The sequence below is a fragment of the Acomys minous genome, assembly GCF_964271855.1.
Source record: "Acomys minous genome assembly, chromosome: 4".
Classification (NCBI taxonomy): domain Eukaryota; kingdom Metazoa; phylum Chordata; class Mammalia; order Rodentia; family Muridae; genus Acomys; species Acomys minous.
In genome coordinates, this window is record NC_140486.1 from 60,953,340 (window position 1) to 60,969,470 (window position 16,131).

Genomic DNA, 16,131 nt, shown 5'->3' on the forward strand with positions numbered 1-16,131 from the left:
CCAAGACCAAGAGACCTGCACCCCCCCCCCCCCCCGTGATTTCTCCTGAAGACACAAAGGTCCCTGGGAGGAAACAGACAGTCCCAAGTAGTGTGTACTGGTACTGTAACATAGGTCTGACAGTATCCAGTGCCTGCTATATGCCAGGCAGTGCTGGTCCTCCTGAAAGAAGTTGAGAAAGGGGACAAAAAGCATTTGGCCAATGGCATAATGAGTGACAGTGACATAAGGAGAGCGAAAGCAAGAAAAGGTAATAGCAACAACAACAAACAAACAAAAAAAAAAAGAGTGAGAAAAGTATTTTTAATACGATATCTGAGATTCATCCTCTGAGTACTAGTATTTATTTATTTATTATTTATAGACAGGACCTCACTCTAAAGAATAGGCTGGTCTTAAATTTCATGGCAATCCTCCTGCCTCAGCCTCCAGAGTCCTGTGATTTCAGATGTGAGCCTGTTTGTTTTTTTTTTTTTTTTTTGCCATCTTTAAAAAACTAGCTTATTTTTTAAAAAAAATCAAAGTTAGCCTACAAGATAATGGGTTTCCTTTGTGGCACATATACTTTGTTCATTTTGGTACTCTTACCTCATCTTCCTCCTTCCCCTCCTGTAGCATCCTCTACACCACCAGAAGTCCTCATGTCCTCCTGTCCCTCCTGTCCTCCTGTCCTCCTGTCCTCCTGTCCTCCTGTCCTCCTGTCCCTCCTGTCCTCCTGTCCCTCCTGTCCTCCTGTCCTCATGTTCCATGTGGTCTATTATTCTTTCCTCTTCCCTTCTTAAGATCTTTTCTTTCACTCTCGTGGTCTCTTTTCTAGTTTCATGGTCCCACCATACACATACACAATATAAAAATTAAAGCCCAGGATGTGAATATGAGAGAACACTGTGAAACTTGTCTTTTTTCACTTCCTGAAGCTGAACTGTAAGCTTTGGATGTATGCAGCTCAATACACGAGACTCTGCGTTCAACCCCCAGTGTGCACAGGTGCACTCAAGTGGTACACACACACACACACACACACACACACACACCACACACACACCTACCACACACACACAAACACACACACCACACCACACACCACACACACACACACAAATACACACCCACACACCACACACACACAAACACACACACACCCCACACACACACAAACACACACACACACCACACACACACAAACACACACACACACCACACACACACATACACACACACACAGAATTCTGTATGAAAAGTCGGGTGTAGCCATTTCTATGTAAGCAGCTCACCGAATCCTGCCCTGAATGCATCAAATCATGTAAGGCTTTAAAAGAAAAATTAAAATGTACACTGTAAATTCCTCTTTTCTATTTCTTTCCCAAAAGCCTTGTGGAATATGCCTTCCACAAAGGAAAGGACAAGCTGTCTACTTGGCTTCAGTTTTCCTGCTAATAGCAGCTAGTACTATTGAAAACAGGTAGGATGGGGTGTTGGAAGAGAAAGGGGCTTTAACAAGCAAACATCCTGATCAGATACTAAGATGTGCTTTCAAAGGAGTGGAGTGTGTGTGTGTGCACACGCACGCACGCGCGTGTGCATACACACACACACACACACACACACACGTGAATAATGACAAGCCATAATTACTTCCTATTCACCGGGCAGGCGTTGGAGTGCAGCCTGCTGACTCACCAGGCTGCTCAGGGTTTATTTCTGCTGGGTTTCCCTGCTGCCTGCCACACATGCGTCATGGTCAGAAGGAAAGTTTCTATAGCCTCCCTTAACAACAGTGCACACACTGAGTGTGGACTGTGAGCTTCCAAATATCCAGCAAGAACCAGACCCAGGCAGGGAAGGGGCAAATAGTGTTGTGGGGAGATGTCACAACCTGCCAGGCCTCCAGATGACAGTCACCTGCCCTAACCGTGTGAGTCACTGGCATCCCAGTTTCAGTGCCTTCTCTCTCTCTCACCCACTCAAGTAGTTAAAGTGGCATCTTGTCTCACAACCGTGTTGCTGTTACCAAAGTGGTTCTCAATCTGCTATTCAGTGGAGTGGCCTGGAAGTTTTGTTTAATGTTAATAACGCAAACCTCTCTTCCCTCCACCTCCCCCCCCCCCCCCCCCCCACGGAACAATCCAATTTAAGTGGTTTAGGATGGGATGGAGAGACCAGGAATTCCCAAAGTCTCCACAGGTGATTCTATGAGGAAGCCAAGTTTGGAAATTAGGGCTTCGAAGCCTCATCTTTTTTTTTTTTTTTGCATACGCAAAGGAAGCCTTCTAGTGAAGCTTACCCAAAGGGCACCCTGTTTCAGAGATCTGTGGCACAGGACACTCTTTCTTCCCCAAGGGATGTTTTAGGCTGGTAGACAAAAGTGACAGCGGAAGCTAGTTGTTTCCAAGAGGGACTCTGCTTGGGCGAGCACCCCTTCCCCCCGCCCCCCCCCCCCCATTGCTTGTTAAAAGTCTAGCGTCCAAGGGAAAACATCCCACTTTACCTTTCTGATTACCCTTTGATCTCTGATCTGTTTCATTCTAGCGTCCTGTTCCGCCAAGTCGCACACCCGGGGTCCTCAGAGTAGAAGCAGATCCTCCTCAGACCTCACTCAAGACTGGACTTCCCGGGCACCTAAGCTCAAGCAGAGCTTCCGCCTCTCACCCTCGCCGCGGCCCAGGGGCAGATACTTATGCTAATCACGAAAGTTCCTGCAACTCCTTCACTCCTCGCTCTGCGCGGGTGAGGGCATTCACTTAACCCTTGATTTCAGTATTGCCCTTCCTGTAGTCCCTTTGGCAGTCATTTTTTTTTTTTTTTTTTTTTGCTTAGTGGGTCCGGATCACTTTTTTTTCTTTTTTTCCCAGGGTAAGGGGTTGGACGCGAGGAAATGGTGAATACCTTCTGTGGGGAGGGGCAGAGGAGGGGCAGCAGGGGCCCTCTCGTGCTGAAGTGAAGAGACAGCAAATGTTGGGAATATTAATTACTCAGCACGCCATGGCCCAAGAGGGACTAACAGAAGGGGACTGGAGGTTAAGACAAAGGCTCCTGGTCCAACGGCCACAGCCCCTTTCCTCCAAGGCTGCAGCTGCGCCTTTGACACTGGCTTGACAAAGTAACTCAAGGGGTGGCCAGACCCCTTGAGTTCGGGAGTTTGCATTGCCTAAGGCTCAGGTTCAGAGAGGAGGGTCTTTTTGAGCCCACCCCTTTTCTGGGCCTTTGTGGCATCACTTCTAGCCTCAGCACAGTATTTGGAAGGGTAGACTGAAGAATGCCCCTCCAAACCAGAGTAGCTCTCTTTCTTTGCAGGTGCTGCCTGCTGAACCACTTGGGCGCAGACTAGCAGCCTGCTTCCTTGCCACCCATCCAGCTCCCAAGTTCCGGATCCAGGAGTGCTCGGTCCTGGCCGTGCGACCCTTGTCCCTGCACAGGACGCACCAGGGACGGCAGCAGAGCTTAGGGATTCGGGAATGCACTCCAGACAGTGCACGCGCGCGCCGCACTTCTAGATCTGGCCCAAAGTGCGCAGTTTCTGGAAGCTCCGGAGGCTCTCAGCCTCCGTCTCTCAATCCTCCAGCTGGAGGGTCTGAGCACAGAGGGCGCGCACCTACAAGTCTCCCTCTCTTAGGTGGCCCCAGCCACACTCTTCGTCCAGTGCACTTTGTGTCTGCCAGCGTGGCAGCTCTCACTCCCTTCCTTTCCTAAGGCTATACGGCTCTACCTCCCCCTCACGCCCCCCCCCCACCCCCACGCCCCGCCAAAGAGAGGGCGACCTGTAGGTGCACACCCTGGGTTGGATAACTTCTTGTTGGGCTCGGAGACCCCGGGATCCGCTTGCTTGGCGATCTGCTGACAGCAGACCCAGGAGGGGGTGGGAGAAGCCTGGGAGGGAACGACCCAGGGCAAAGGGTGTCGGGGTGCGCCAGGGCTGTATAGTTTTGAACGTACTTGACTCACCTGCTCCGGCGTTGTCGCCTCCTTCTTCTGCTGACAGCTGGGGGCTTTGTTTTCTCCACCCCCTCAGCCAGCCGCGCTCCGCCTCCACAGACTCACGTGACTCGCCGTCTGCCACCGTCAGAGTCCACTCCGGAGAGCCCCCCTTGGCGCCGCCTCTTCCCAGAGTGTAGGGTGCAGGTGGAGACCCCAGCTGGGGAGGAACTATGGATCAGACGGGCTGAACTGGTAGCTGTGGGAAGAGTGCCTGGGGAGAAATGGAGAGGGCTGATGGCTGCATCCAGCCGGGAGCAGGAGGGCGAGCCTTGCAGAGAAGATCCAAAGGCGACGCCCCACCCTTAAAGAAGTACCCCCGCCTGGGGTCTGTTGACACCCGAAACTATTTGCACCCACTTCTAGGGGGCAAACCAGTTTTTTGTTTTGTTTGTTTTCTGTCACGAATATTAATTAAAAGAAGCACCTCTTAGTCGGATGGCGCGATTAATGGTTTTGTAATTAAGGCGCTGCATTGAGGTTCCAAATCTACCTTTCAGTTCCTTTGATGTCTGCGTTCTAGCTGGAAAATAGATTCCGGACTGGGGAAGCTCACTCCGGAAGACTACTGGTGTGGCCACTTGTCCATTTGGAACAGCAGCAGCTGTTTTTAATGAAATGAACTAAGAAAATGGTCTGGCCTCAATACCCGGCTCAGTATCCGCTGCTCTTGGAAATGGTCCTGACTCCTGAGGGTCACAATACTCTCTGTCTGACACCGAAACAAACTGCTGTGGAACTCCTTCCATTAGTCACCAGAGAGCAGGGACACCCTTTATTCTGTGATCCCCACCCTGCCCTGTTAAGTGGAACAGTGCATCACCCGCAATGTTCATTAAATCGAGTCCTGGTAGGAGTTGGTTTAACACAACGCTCACCCAACTTCTTCTCTTCCTCCTCCTCCTTCTCCTCCTCCTCCTCCTCTTCCTCCTCCTCCTCCTCCTTGTTTTTCGAGACAGGGTTTCTCTGTGTACCCCTGGCTATCCCGTACTCGCTTTGTAGACCAGTCTGGCCTCGAACTCACAGCGATCCGCCCGCCTCTGCTTCCCGAGTGCTGGGATTAAAGGTGTGCGCCACCACGCCCACCTTGAGGATCATTCTTTAAGTACGAGGTTTAGAGCACACTCTTTGACACTGCCTAGCCTTTGCTACGCCTTGGTTGTCCAACTCTCAAGCTGTGAGATGTGACTTGGTATTAACTAGTCTCCATGTTGCTATGAGAAAATGTCAGCAAATGCAACCCAAGGGAGGAGGGGTTTATTTTCCCTCACAGAAAGGGAAGAAACGGCTGCAGGAGTGTGAGGCCCTTGATGAAGAAGCAGAGAACAGTGAATGCTGCCCGGCTTGCTTTCTCCTTTGTCTTCATTCTGGAACTATAGCCCATGGAATGGTGCTGCCCACATTCTCTCTCTCTCTCTCTCTCTCTCTCTCTCTCTCTCTCTCTCTCTCTCTCTCTCTCTCTTTTTCTGAGACAGGGTTTCACTGTGCAGCCTTGTCTGTCCTGAGACTCACTCTGTAGACCATACAGAGATATGCCTGCTTCTGCTTCCCGAGTGCCAGGGATCGCAGGCGTGGGCCCTCACTGACCGGCAGGGCTATTCACATTTACAGTGGGGTCTTTCTATGTGGGTTAATCCAATCTTGACAAAGGTGCTCAGAGACTTGTCTTCTAGGTGATTCTAGACCCCTGTCAGATTCACCATATTAAACACCACAGCCAGACATACCCAGCTAGCACGTTGCAGGTCCAGTGAGAACAAACCTGGACCTATTCCAGTGCCTGACACACCAACGTCCAGAAAGTGACTGCTGGGGCCATCTTGGCGGTTGTGATGATGCCCAGCATGCTACAGCGGGAAGAGCCTGGTGTGAAATGGGCGTAAGAATAAGATGGTTGCCCCCTCATACAGTGGCCATTCCTACGGCACACCAGACATGCAGACGTGTCGATGGTCAAAAGGAAGGAAAATTGGCCGCAGCGCAGAGGAAATCATACTTGTTCACAAAGTTCATTTTCTACTTTAAATAGTGATATATTGCTTCTCAGACATCGAATTAAAAAATCATTTTGCTTTTTATTACAGAGAATGCCCAGCTGCCCATTGAGTGAGTAATCCATTGTAATATTGGAGCTAGTAAATGGATTGTTACAGAGATGTACAGCTTCCCTCCTCATTAAAGACCTTGAAATTTAAATGTAAATGGCTTTATTAATGAAGACCCGATATTCTTAGCTCTCAGGATGAATGGCGATGTCATTGTACTTCCCGTTCCTTGCTTAGCCCCCTCTCTCTGTGCCCCAAATATAGGTGTTTCTACGACGAATTCTTCCTCTCTCTACCAAGTGCCTCACAAAATCAATTCACGCTTTAGTTCCGTTTTCAAACGTGTGGAGATCACTTCCGAACCCATACCTACACCCTTAACATCTTCCCAGGTCCCTGTCTGCATTTCCAAATACTCGCTATGTGTTTCCACCGAATTTCCCAGCAGCCTTTAGTGCACTCCAAATTAAACTTCTTCCTTTCATAAAACCGATACCTTCTCTGTTTTAAAACAAGATGGCTGCCTGCACTGGGCATTGCCTCCACTACTGATCTAGGGATCTGGCAAGGGTGTGGAGCACACAGTATGATTTGTCTCAAGTATCTTCCTGCTGTTCTTTGGGATGGCCTCTAGACTTTGTCTTCAACAATGACTGTCATCAACTCACATGTGAATATGACTTACTAGTGCAATAGCCACATGAGCAGCCGTGTTGCCAGGAGGATGAGCAGTGTGAGAGACTGTGTCCTTCAGGATAGGGCAGGCTATGTTGCTGTTAAAAAAACAAAAAACAAAAAACAAAACACTTGTCTTTTTAGCCTGCTTCATTTCTTTGACAGCTCCACGAGTACACCACAGGAAAGGGAGCAGGAAGAAGTGCCCACCGAACCCGAGAGCTTTCACTCACAAACAACACAAGTCTTTTCTCACATTTAGTTGCATAAAGGAAGTTGTGGTAAGTTCAAACATTAAGGAACCATGCACTCAAAGGGAATAGGAAAGTAGAAAGTTCGGTGACCACCCGTGGAGATCCATTTAGACAAATTAGAGATAAAATTAAACTGAAAGCAGTTTAACTGTAGCAGGAGGTTAGCAGAAATTCCCAGTTGGGTGAATGCAGTGCTGTGTGGTATTTTTTTGGGGGCTGTTGATGATGTGCTGTTGTAATATAATATTAACAAGAAAGAATACTTGTCAGTCGACTCCAAGTCGCTCTATTCCAGAACAGTCTACTTCAGGCACTGGTCATGTAGACTCCTCTGTGATATACTGTTATGGTTATTTCTGAGGTAGCAAACCTACCTTAAATGTGCAAGGCTGCAACAACACAAGAAGGTTTTCTAATTTTGATGTCATTTATGATTTTTTTAAAAGACTTGGATGTGTGTGTGTGTGTGTGTGTGTGTGTGTGTGTGTGTGTAAAGAATGAAGTCTTAAAACAAGAATGGGAGGGGGGAAGTAATCAGTATAAAAACACCCCAGGTCATCCCCATGCTTTGAACTATGCCTTTGACCAAGAATTTTCTGGTCCTGGCCATGGGAGCATTGCCTTTCACAAATGAGAAAAGTTTGCTGAAACAATGTGGTAAAAATAAAGTGATTTTCAGAAAACTTTGGGGTTTTGCTAAATGACTAAGATTGTATCAACTAAATCTGCCGCATATATCTTTCCATACTTCATGTATTTATAAGGGATCAATACTAAAGTCTAGAATAAAATGCAGGTTTAAGATATTACATGCTGCTGGGTACTGAGTCATGTTTTTTATTTCAATCTCATATTATCTCTAAATACATATGTCAATGACTACACCATATAAAACTATTTCCCCACAAATGCTTTTGTAAAACATATTCATCCCCTAATATTCTGATAGCTTTTGCTGCACATTTCTGCAAATATCCAGCACACAGGACTTTAAAGAAAACACAGTTTATTAATTAAGTCATGAGCTTTTTTGCCCAGCCCATGGCTGACTGATCCCCACCCCCTTGACTCTTTGCTAAGTTGTAATATTGTCTTGGATTTGATTTGTAACCTCAGGAGATGTGCACAGAGGACCACTTACAAATACATGGCTAATAGCACGTGAGCCTGAGATGGAGGCGCTCATTACCAAGCTCTGATGGCATTTATTAAGATGGATGGTACAAGTGCCTTCGGATGACAGCTTGCAGGGACCACTGCCTGCTGATGTGTGCAGTACCTAGTCCCTGTGAGTTACAGTAAAAACCCACCAACTCCAAAGCATGTGTGGGTCCCTGGTAGCAATATTTGTGAGTTGCCTAAAAAGTGTCATGAAGCCCAGTTTAAATGTCTCTCCAGTTTCTAGATTTACTCATTGGGCAATCCTGCTGCCTCCATAAAGAAACAGAAGAGAAGAGGAAATATGCCCATTGCATAACATGTTTATGAAACATAGGCTCTGTTTAAAGTATACCAAGGGATCTAAAGTCATTCTGTGACAGCGGTGTTATCATTTTATGACACATGGGAAATAAAATCACATACAAAGAAATCAGGTGGGTGAATGATTTCTAATGCTGCTTAGAACAGATGTAGCCAAAGGAAATTCAACTGTCTGCTTGATTTTTTTTTTTACATTTCCCACCCTCATTTTATTTTTCCAGTTTAGGATAGCACAGGAATTTGCACACGCCTGGCCATCACTCTTCTACCACACTGTAGCCCTGGCCATTTTCCTTTTGGTTGTTTTGTTTTGAGACAAGGTCTTGCTAAGTCACTCAATTTGGCTTTAAGTCCACTTTATTTTATTTTATTTTTTTCAAGACAGGGTTTCTCTGTGTAGCCTTGGTTGTTCTGAACTCACTTTGTAGACCAGGCTGGCCTCGAACTCACAGCGATCCACCTGCCTCTGCCTCTGGAGTGCTGGGATTAAAGGCTAGCTCAAGCAGGCCTTGAACTAAAAATCCTCCTGTCGTAGCCCGAGGAGCAGCAAGGATCCCAGAGCTGAATCACCAGAACTGTCTTATCACAGTGCACATTGAAGGCAGAGGGTCAGTTCACTCACAATTTGTTGAGAGGACTTAGGCTTTACCAGGATGTAGCAGTGATTGACACTGGCCCGACTTGGTTGGGGGTGCAGATCTATACGGGTATTTACCAAGCACAAGGCTTTCTGAAGGGAGGGTTGGCATCCACAGCACCAAGAGAGCATCCTTAATTCTCCACTAATTCTTAGAGGAGCCTTCCATTGATCAGCTGTTTAAACGTACTTAAGTAGATCTATGTATTACATTATCTAGTTTGACCAACTCAACCTGTCAAAAATGGATAATTTAAAATGATTGAAGGCAGCAGAAACAGTATGAACATTAGTAAATTCTCACGAAAGACCCTCGAAACCTGTGTGTAAAGTGCCTTTGAAAACTGAACAAAATTAGAAGTTCATTCAATCATCTCCTTCCTTCATCTGCATACGTGGCTTCCTGGGAAGGACGTTTGAGGTTCTCAGGGTCATGGCACTAAATGTCAAGAGTTAAGTACACTCTTAAATTTGTTAGTGGTGTCATCACAGCACAATTTCCCCAAATTAGCCGTGCATGGTGAAGGTCATCTGTCACCCCAGTCCTCAGGATCCTGAGGCTGGAGGACCTCAAGTTGGAGGCCATGTAATGAGTGTGATGTCATCTTTGGCTGCTTAGGGAGACGTTGTTCCAAACAACGAAATAAGAGCTTCCAAGATTATGAACCCTATCTACTCACATTTGGTGATGATGCTATCACCAAACAATGTTTAGCTGATAGCCAAAGGATTTAATCTCCCATCAATAAATAGCACACAGAGTAGGATTTACTTCATTTTCATTTCAGAGTTTCAACTTTACATTTTGTGATATTTTCATACATGCTGCTTAGAACAGATGTAGCCAAAGGAAATTCAACTGTCTGATTTTTTTTCACCTTCTCCACCCTCATTTTATTTTTCCAGTTCTAGGATAGCACATGCCTGGCCATCACTCTTCTGTACCATAGCCCTGGCTCTTTTCCTTTTGGTTGTTTTGTTCTGAGACAGGGTCTTGCTAAGTTACTCAATTTCACTTTAAGTCACTTTGTATGCCCCTCATTTAGACATCATTGTTTGGGATTAAAGGTGTGTACTCAATGCGTGTCTGTGTTCCAACCAGAGGAATTAAAGGTGTGTCATTCCAGCCAGATCACACAGACCTAGAAGATCTTTGGATGTGATCCCTTGCCAGAGCAGCCATGCTGCTGGATTGAAATTCCTCCACATAGACAAAAAGAAACCAAAAACAGAGTTAGAGAAAAGGTATGTAGGAGCTGGCCTGCTTTCAAGGAGATGGCTTCAGCGGTGTGGAGTGAAATTTGGAAGAATGGAATCCTAACGGTGACCTGGTTTCAAACAGTGGCACAATAGAGACCAGAGGTCTACAGTGTGTGTGTGTGTGTGTGTGTGTGTGTGTGTGTGTGTGTGTGTGTGTTGTGTGTTCATTTGCAGGTTTGCATCTTTTTTTTCAGTTTTTTCTCCTTTATTAATTTATTCTTGTTACATCTCAATGGTTATCCCATCCCTTGTATCCTCCCATTCTTCCCTCCCTCCCAGCAGGTTGGTATCTTACCACACCTCCTAATCCTTTCAAATAAAGCCACTTGCTGGTGACCAAGCATTCTAATTTATGAGTTTATGTGGGTCAATCTCATTCAAACCATCATAGTACTTATTCCCATCTTAGTAGGTGCTGGGGCCTACATGCTGTGTTTTAAGATCACAATGGTACTTCCAATATGGAGTCGTTTGTGCTAAGTTCCAGAACCTATTACAATCACAATAGACAGAGAAAAATACATTTCACAATAAAAACAAATTTAAGCAATTTCTATCTACCAATCCAGTTCCACAGAAGGCACTAGAAGGAAAACTTCAGTCTGAAAAGGTTAACCACACTTAAGAAAACAAAAGGAATAGATAATACCTTCCCAGAAGATTGAAAGATGAGGAAAATCCACAATGTAATAACAAAATAACAGGAACCAATAAACACTGCTTATTGATAACTTTCAATATCAACGGTTTGAATTCCTCAATAAAAAGAAACAGGCTAACAGATAAATTTAGAAAACAGGATCCATCTTTCTGCTGCACCCAAGAAGCACATCTCGGCATCAAGAATAAATGTTATCTCAGGGCAAAGGATGGAAAAACATATTCCAAACAAATGAACCGAAGAGTCAAGCAAGTGTAGCCATTTTAATATATGTCAAACTATACTGCAAATCAAAGATAATCAGAAGAGCTACAGGAAGACACTCCATACTTATTGAAGAAAAAAAAATCTACCAAGAAGATATTGCAATTTTAAAGATAGGTATTAAATGCAAGGGGACCCAAATTCATAAACCAACCAACCAACCAACCAACCAACCAACAAACAAACAACGTCAAAATTCAAAAGAAACAAAAAACCACTATTATATCTAAAATCACATATTGACTAATCTTCACATAGTGATAATGGGTGCTTTCAATACCCCACTCTCCTCATTAGACAGGTCATCCAGACAAAAACTAAACAGAGAAATGTTGGGGTTAAATAGTATCACTAATTCAAGAGACTTAGCAGACACCTATAGAATATTTCACCCAAACACAAAAAATATACTTTTTTTCTCAGCAGCTGATGGAAATTTCTCTAAAACTTGACCACACAGTAGGACACAAATCAAGTCTTAAGAGATATAAGACAACTGAAATAACACCATACATCCTATTTGACTGCCATAGATTAAATTGGCTATCAACAAACACAGAAAGTATACAAACTGATAGAAACTGAACAATTAATTACTTAATGAACAATGGGTCAATAAGAAAAAGAACATTTTAGAGTTTAATGAAAATGAAAGCACTACTTACTGAAACATATGGGACACAATCAAGGTAGCTCTAAGTGCCTACGTTAAAAAATTGGAGAGACTTTATTTTAATAAGTTAGTGATGCTGCTGAAAGCTCTGGGACAACAAGAAGAAATAACATACTAAAAGAGCCAATAGCAAGAAATAATCAAACTCAGAGCCAAAATTAATGAAATAGAAACAAACAAACAATAGAAAGAATAAATGAAATGAATGATCCTTTAAGAAAAATCATTAGCTTAGCCAAAATGCTTAGCCAAATTAACTAAAAGACAGAGAGAAGGTCAGATCCAAGCTAATAAAGTTAGAGGTGAAAATTATGACATTAAAACGGACATAAAGGAAATCCAGGGAATCATAAGGACATGCTTTAAAGATTTGCATTCCATTAAACTGGAAAACTTAAAAGAAATGGCTAAGTTTCTGGGTATATATGATCTTCCAAAGTTAAATCAAGATCAGATAAAAATTTAAACAAACTAATGACCCTTAGTGAAAGAGAAACTAGGCTTTAATGCCTCTTCTGTATCCTGCCCCCTAAAAAGCCCAGGGTTAGACGAATTCATTACAGAATTCTACCAAACCTTAAAAGCAGAATTAATACCAATACCCTTCAAATTGCTCCTCAAAATAGAAACTGGAGGAATATTTAAAAATTATTTTTATGAGGCCACTCCTACCCTAATACCCAAACCAAACCAAAGTCCCAACAAATAAAATTATAAACCATTATCTATGAACATTGATGAAAAAAAATCTCAACAAAATACCTGGAAACTGAATCCAAGAATACATCAAAAAGATTATCCACTAGTGCTTCCACTGACTCCTCTTTCAAGTTCTGCTTAACAAAAAGTATCACTGTGAGGCCCTTTTTTGGGTGACTATGTGTTCTCCTGAGTGCAGGCCTCATTGGAAAGGCACTGAGACCGCCAGTGACTGTAGTGGATGTAAACATGTTTTTGTTTTGATCCCAAGTGTGGGATGTGAAACAGACTTGTGTAAGGGTGTGTGGGGTTTTCCACTGAAAACTTGTGAGAGAACAGGTGATGTTTGTCCACTGGAAAAGGAACTGCCTCTTGTGGGGGCATGGTCTTTGCCAGCTGATAAACGTTCTAGTACAGACTCTGAGAGGACACACACACACACACACACACACACACACACACACACACACACAAAACAAGAAGTCTTGGCTGTTTATCACTCCACTTCAAGATGCTTCTAGAGAGAACCGCTCCAGCGAATGCTTCGAGGTTCTGGGTTCCTGCTTCTGCTCCGGGTTCCAGAAGATGCCATTGCAGTCACCTTTGCTGAATTGCTAGTTTTCTGTTTAATGGGTCTGCTGTAATCTGGCCAACTATACCAATGAACAAACATCACCTGTTCCCTCAAAAGTCTGTTCAAAGCCTACAAGTGACTTTAGAGGACATGGCTTTGTTGGATTCCAGTCAAAAGAAACTCTACTGGGAAGTACTGAAAGAAATATTTTTTGAACCTGATCTCCTTAGAGAAAACACTAGAAGAAAATACTGAGGAAGACTACACAGTTTTCAGCAGAAATCTAGGAATTCAGGTGGTTGAGCAAGACTGCAGATATGAATATGATAAAAATCAGAGATTGATTCCATAGTATGTGGTTAAGAAAGACATGCCTCTCACCTGGACAACACAATAGAGCTGACCTTGGTGGTGGGGGTGCAGGTGAGCTGGCCCTGAAGTTGTGAATGTGAGAGAGCTGACCCTGACATTTCTCCGCCATGCAGTGGCACGGGTTAGGGAGAGATACCCTCCCTCTTTGTCCCTTGCTACCTATGGCAAGGAGGAGGTCATTAGAGTAGGAGAGCTGTCCCTGCCCCTCATCAACTGCATCACTTGGGCAGCACAGGAGAGCTGTCCCTGCCCCTCATCAACTGCATCCCTTGGGCAGCACAGGAGAGCTAGCTCTGCTGGTGTGGGTGCAGGGAGGGCATGAGAGCTGGAGAGTTGGCTCTGCTCCTTGTCGGCTGCATCATTGGATGAGCTAACTCAGGAAGTACTGAAGGGTTCACCCTGGTGGTGTGGGTGCAAAAGAGCTGGTGGGCTGACTAGTTTAGCTACCACCCAGGGCCAGATCCAGGGCTTTGAGTTGGCCTTCCCTAACATCTACCCCATAGACAAACTGCTGGAGTGCGGTTTGCAGATCCAAAGGTGCAGGATCTCCATGACACAGGGCAACAACAGGATATCTGAGGAGAGTCCCAGTGAGGATCCAGTATTGATAGTGCAGCAGAGAGAGAGGCCTCAAACCAGACCAATGAATGACTCACTGCAATGGACATTTTTACGTAAAGATATGTGGACAAAAGGCTATACTGTGTGCTACACTGTGCTACACTACAGCTTCCACAATGAGACTTCTTTTTCTTCTTTGGGGGCAAGGGCTGAGAATGTGTATGAAGGGATGAAGAGATGAGTGGGATCGGGTTACATGATATGAGATTCAGAAAGAATCAGTAAAACATTAAATAAAAAAGACATGCCTCCTATAATAAGAGTATATGAAAGCTGAATGCACGTAAGGAACGTTATTGGTTATTTATCCTCACATGTGTATCTCAGAGACTGAACTAGAGAGAAATGATATGAATATACAGAAGCTGTGGTCAAGGTTCCTAAACATCAGAAACATTGAAAAGACACCAGTCATTCTGAGTCATTTCAGGCACTTGAAACTTCTCCTATAGAGAAACCCCGTAAAAATCAACAACGTAATAAAGCTTGTAGGAGTCTGCCTTCCTATCAGCCTCATGAGAGAAGTCCCACTGAGGAGAACTCAATGAGTATGTCTTAAAGAGATCCATATATGGCCAGAACCGTGAAGGGATCCATGCAGAAGTGAAACCAAGTGTGTGTAAGCTCTGGGAAGAAGCCTTCATTGACTCTGATAACCTCATATACCACGAAAGAGTCATATTGGGGAGAAAAGTTACATTTGTAAGCAATGTGGGAAACCATTTAAATGTGCACCACGTTTGAGTAACACAAAGGAACTCATAGAGGAAAGAAGCCTTATGCTTGGAAGAGCCTTCATCAATGCCATTTATCATAACACTCACGATAGAATTCACACTGGAGAGAAGCTTTATGCGTGCAAGCATCGCGGGAAAGCCTTCACCCACCCCAGTTATTATAATGTTCATGAAAGCAGTCACGCTGGAGAGGAGTGTTATGCACTGTAGAAAAACCTTCACCAGTACCATTTACTGTAAAGTTCATGAAGGATGTCACAATGGAGAGCAGTCTTATGCATGCAGGCATTGTGGGAAAACCTTTACCAATTTCAGTTCCTGTAATGCTCATGAAAGAACTCACACTGGAGAGAAGTGTTATGAGTGAAAATATTGTGGAAAAGCCTTTACCCGCCACAGTCAGCTTAACATTCTTGAAAAGAGTCACACTGGAGAGAAGCTTTATGCATGAAAGCACTATGGAAAAACCTTCAGCAATTCCACTTATTATAACTTTCATGAAAAAATTCACACTGGAGAGAAAGCCTTTGTGTGTAAAACATGTGGGAATCTATTCCTTAAGTTTCACAATCTTACCTGGTGTGAAAGAGTTTACCCAGAAGAGAAACCTTATGCCTATACATTTCGTGGAAAAGTCTTCAGCCACTCCAGTGGTTGTAGCAGGCATGAAAGGTGTCACACAAGTCAGTAGCCTAGTAGTCTTCACAAGTTCCATTTGGCACAAGATTCGTAAAAAATTCATGGAAATTCAAGATGATAGTGGCCGCTAGCACCCTTGGGATTGTGGGGCCACTCCAAGGAGTCTGAAAGGCCCACAGAGGCATCTCAGGGAAACTCAGTGGCAGAGGATGAGCCCGCAGAGGCACTGTATCTCCATTACAACAACAACAACAACAACAACAACAACAACAACAACAACAACAAAAACAAAAAGGCCTCCTCAAAAAGGCTTCTGAGTTTCTTTCTGCTGCCAGAGGCTGTGTTGACGTCTGTAATCTGTGCTGCCTGCAGAAACCGTGTTCATGTCCATGGTCTGAGCTGCCACAAGAAACCGTGATCCATGCTGCCACCCAAAACCATGTGGAAGTCTATGATCTGTGCTGTTGCCTGAAACCGTGTGTAAGTCCATGATCCATGATGCCACAGTTTGCTATGGGCAAGGAAGCTTCTTCTGCAGTGGCATTGGTGACTCCGGACTTGGAATT

At 44.5% G+C, this 16,131-nt stretch overlaps 1 protein-coding gene across 3 annotated transcripts in view; it reads right to left on the minus strand.

Moving 5' to 3' along the window:
* The window catches only part of MAPRE2 (microtubule associated protein RP/EB family member 2), a 147,648-nt gene extending 143,558 nt beyond the window's left edge, over positions 1 to 4,090 (minus strand). The window contains exon 1 of one of the 3 annotated variants that reach the window (XM_084780905.1): positions 3,943 to 4,090. Coding sequence is in view for 1 of the 3 variants with exons in the window: in XM_084780904.1 (XP_084637030.1) it covers positions 2,489 to 2,524 (36 nt within the window). In the remaining 2 variants the exon portion in view is untranslated. Of the gene's footprint in view, positions 1 to 2,488; positions 2,661 to 3,933 lie in introns of those variants that run through there. The other 2 variants (XM_084780906.1, XM_084780904.1) reach the window with 2 other exon arrangements.
* Between the last annotated feature and the right edge of the window lie 12,041 nt (positions 4,091 to 16,131).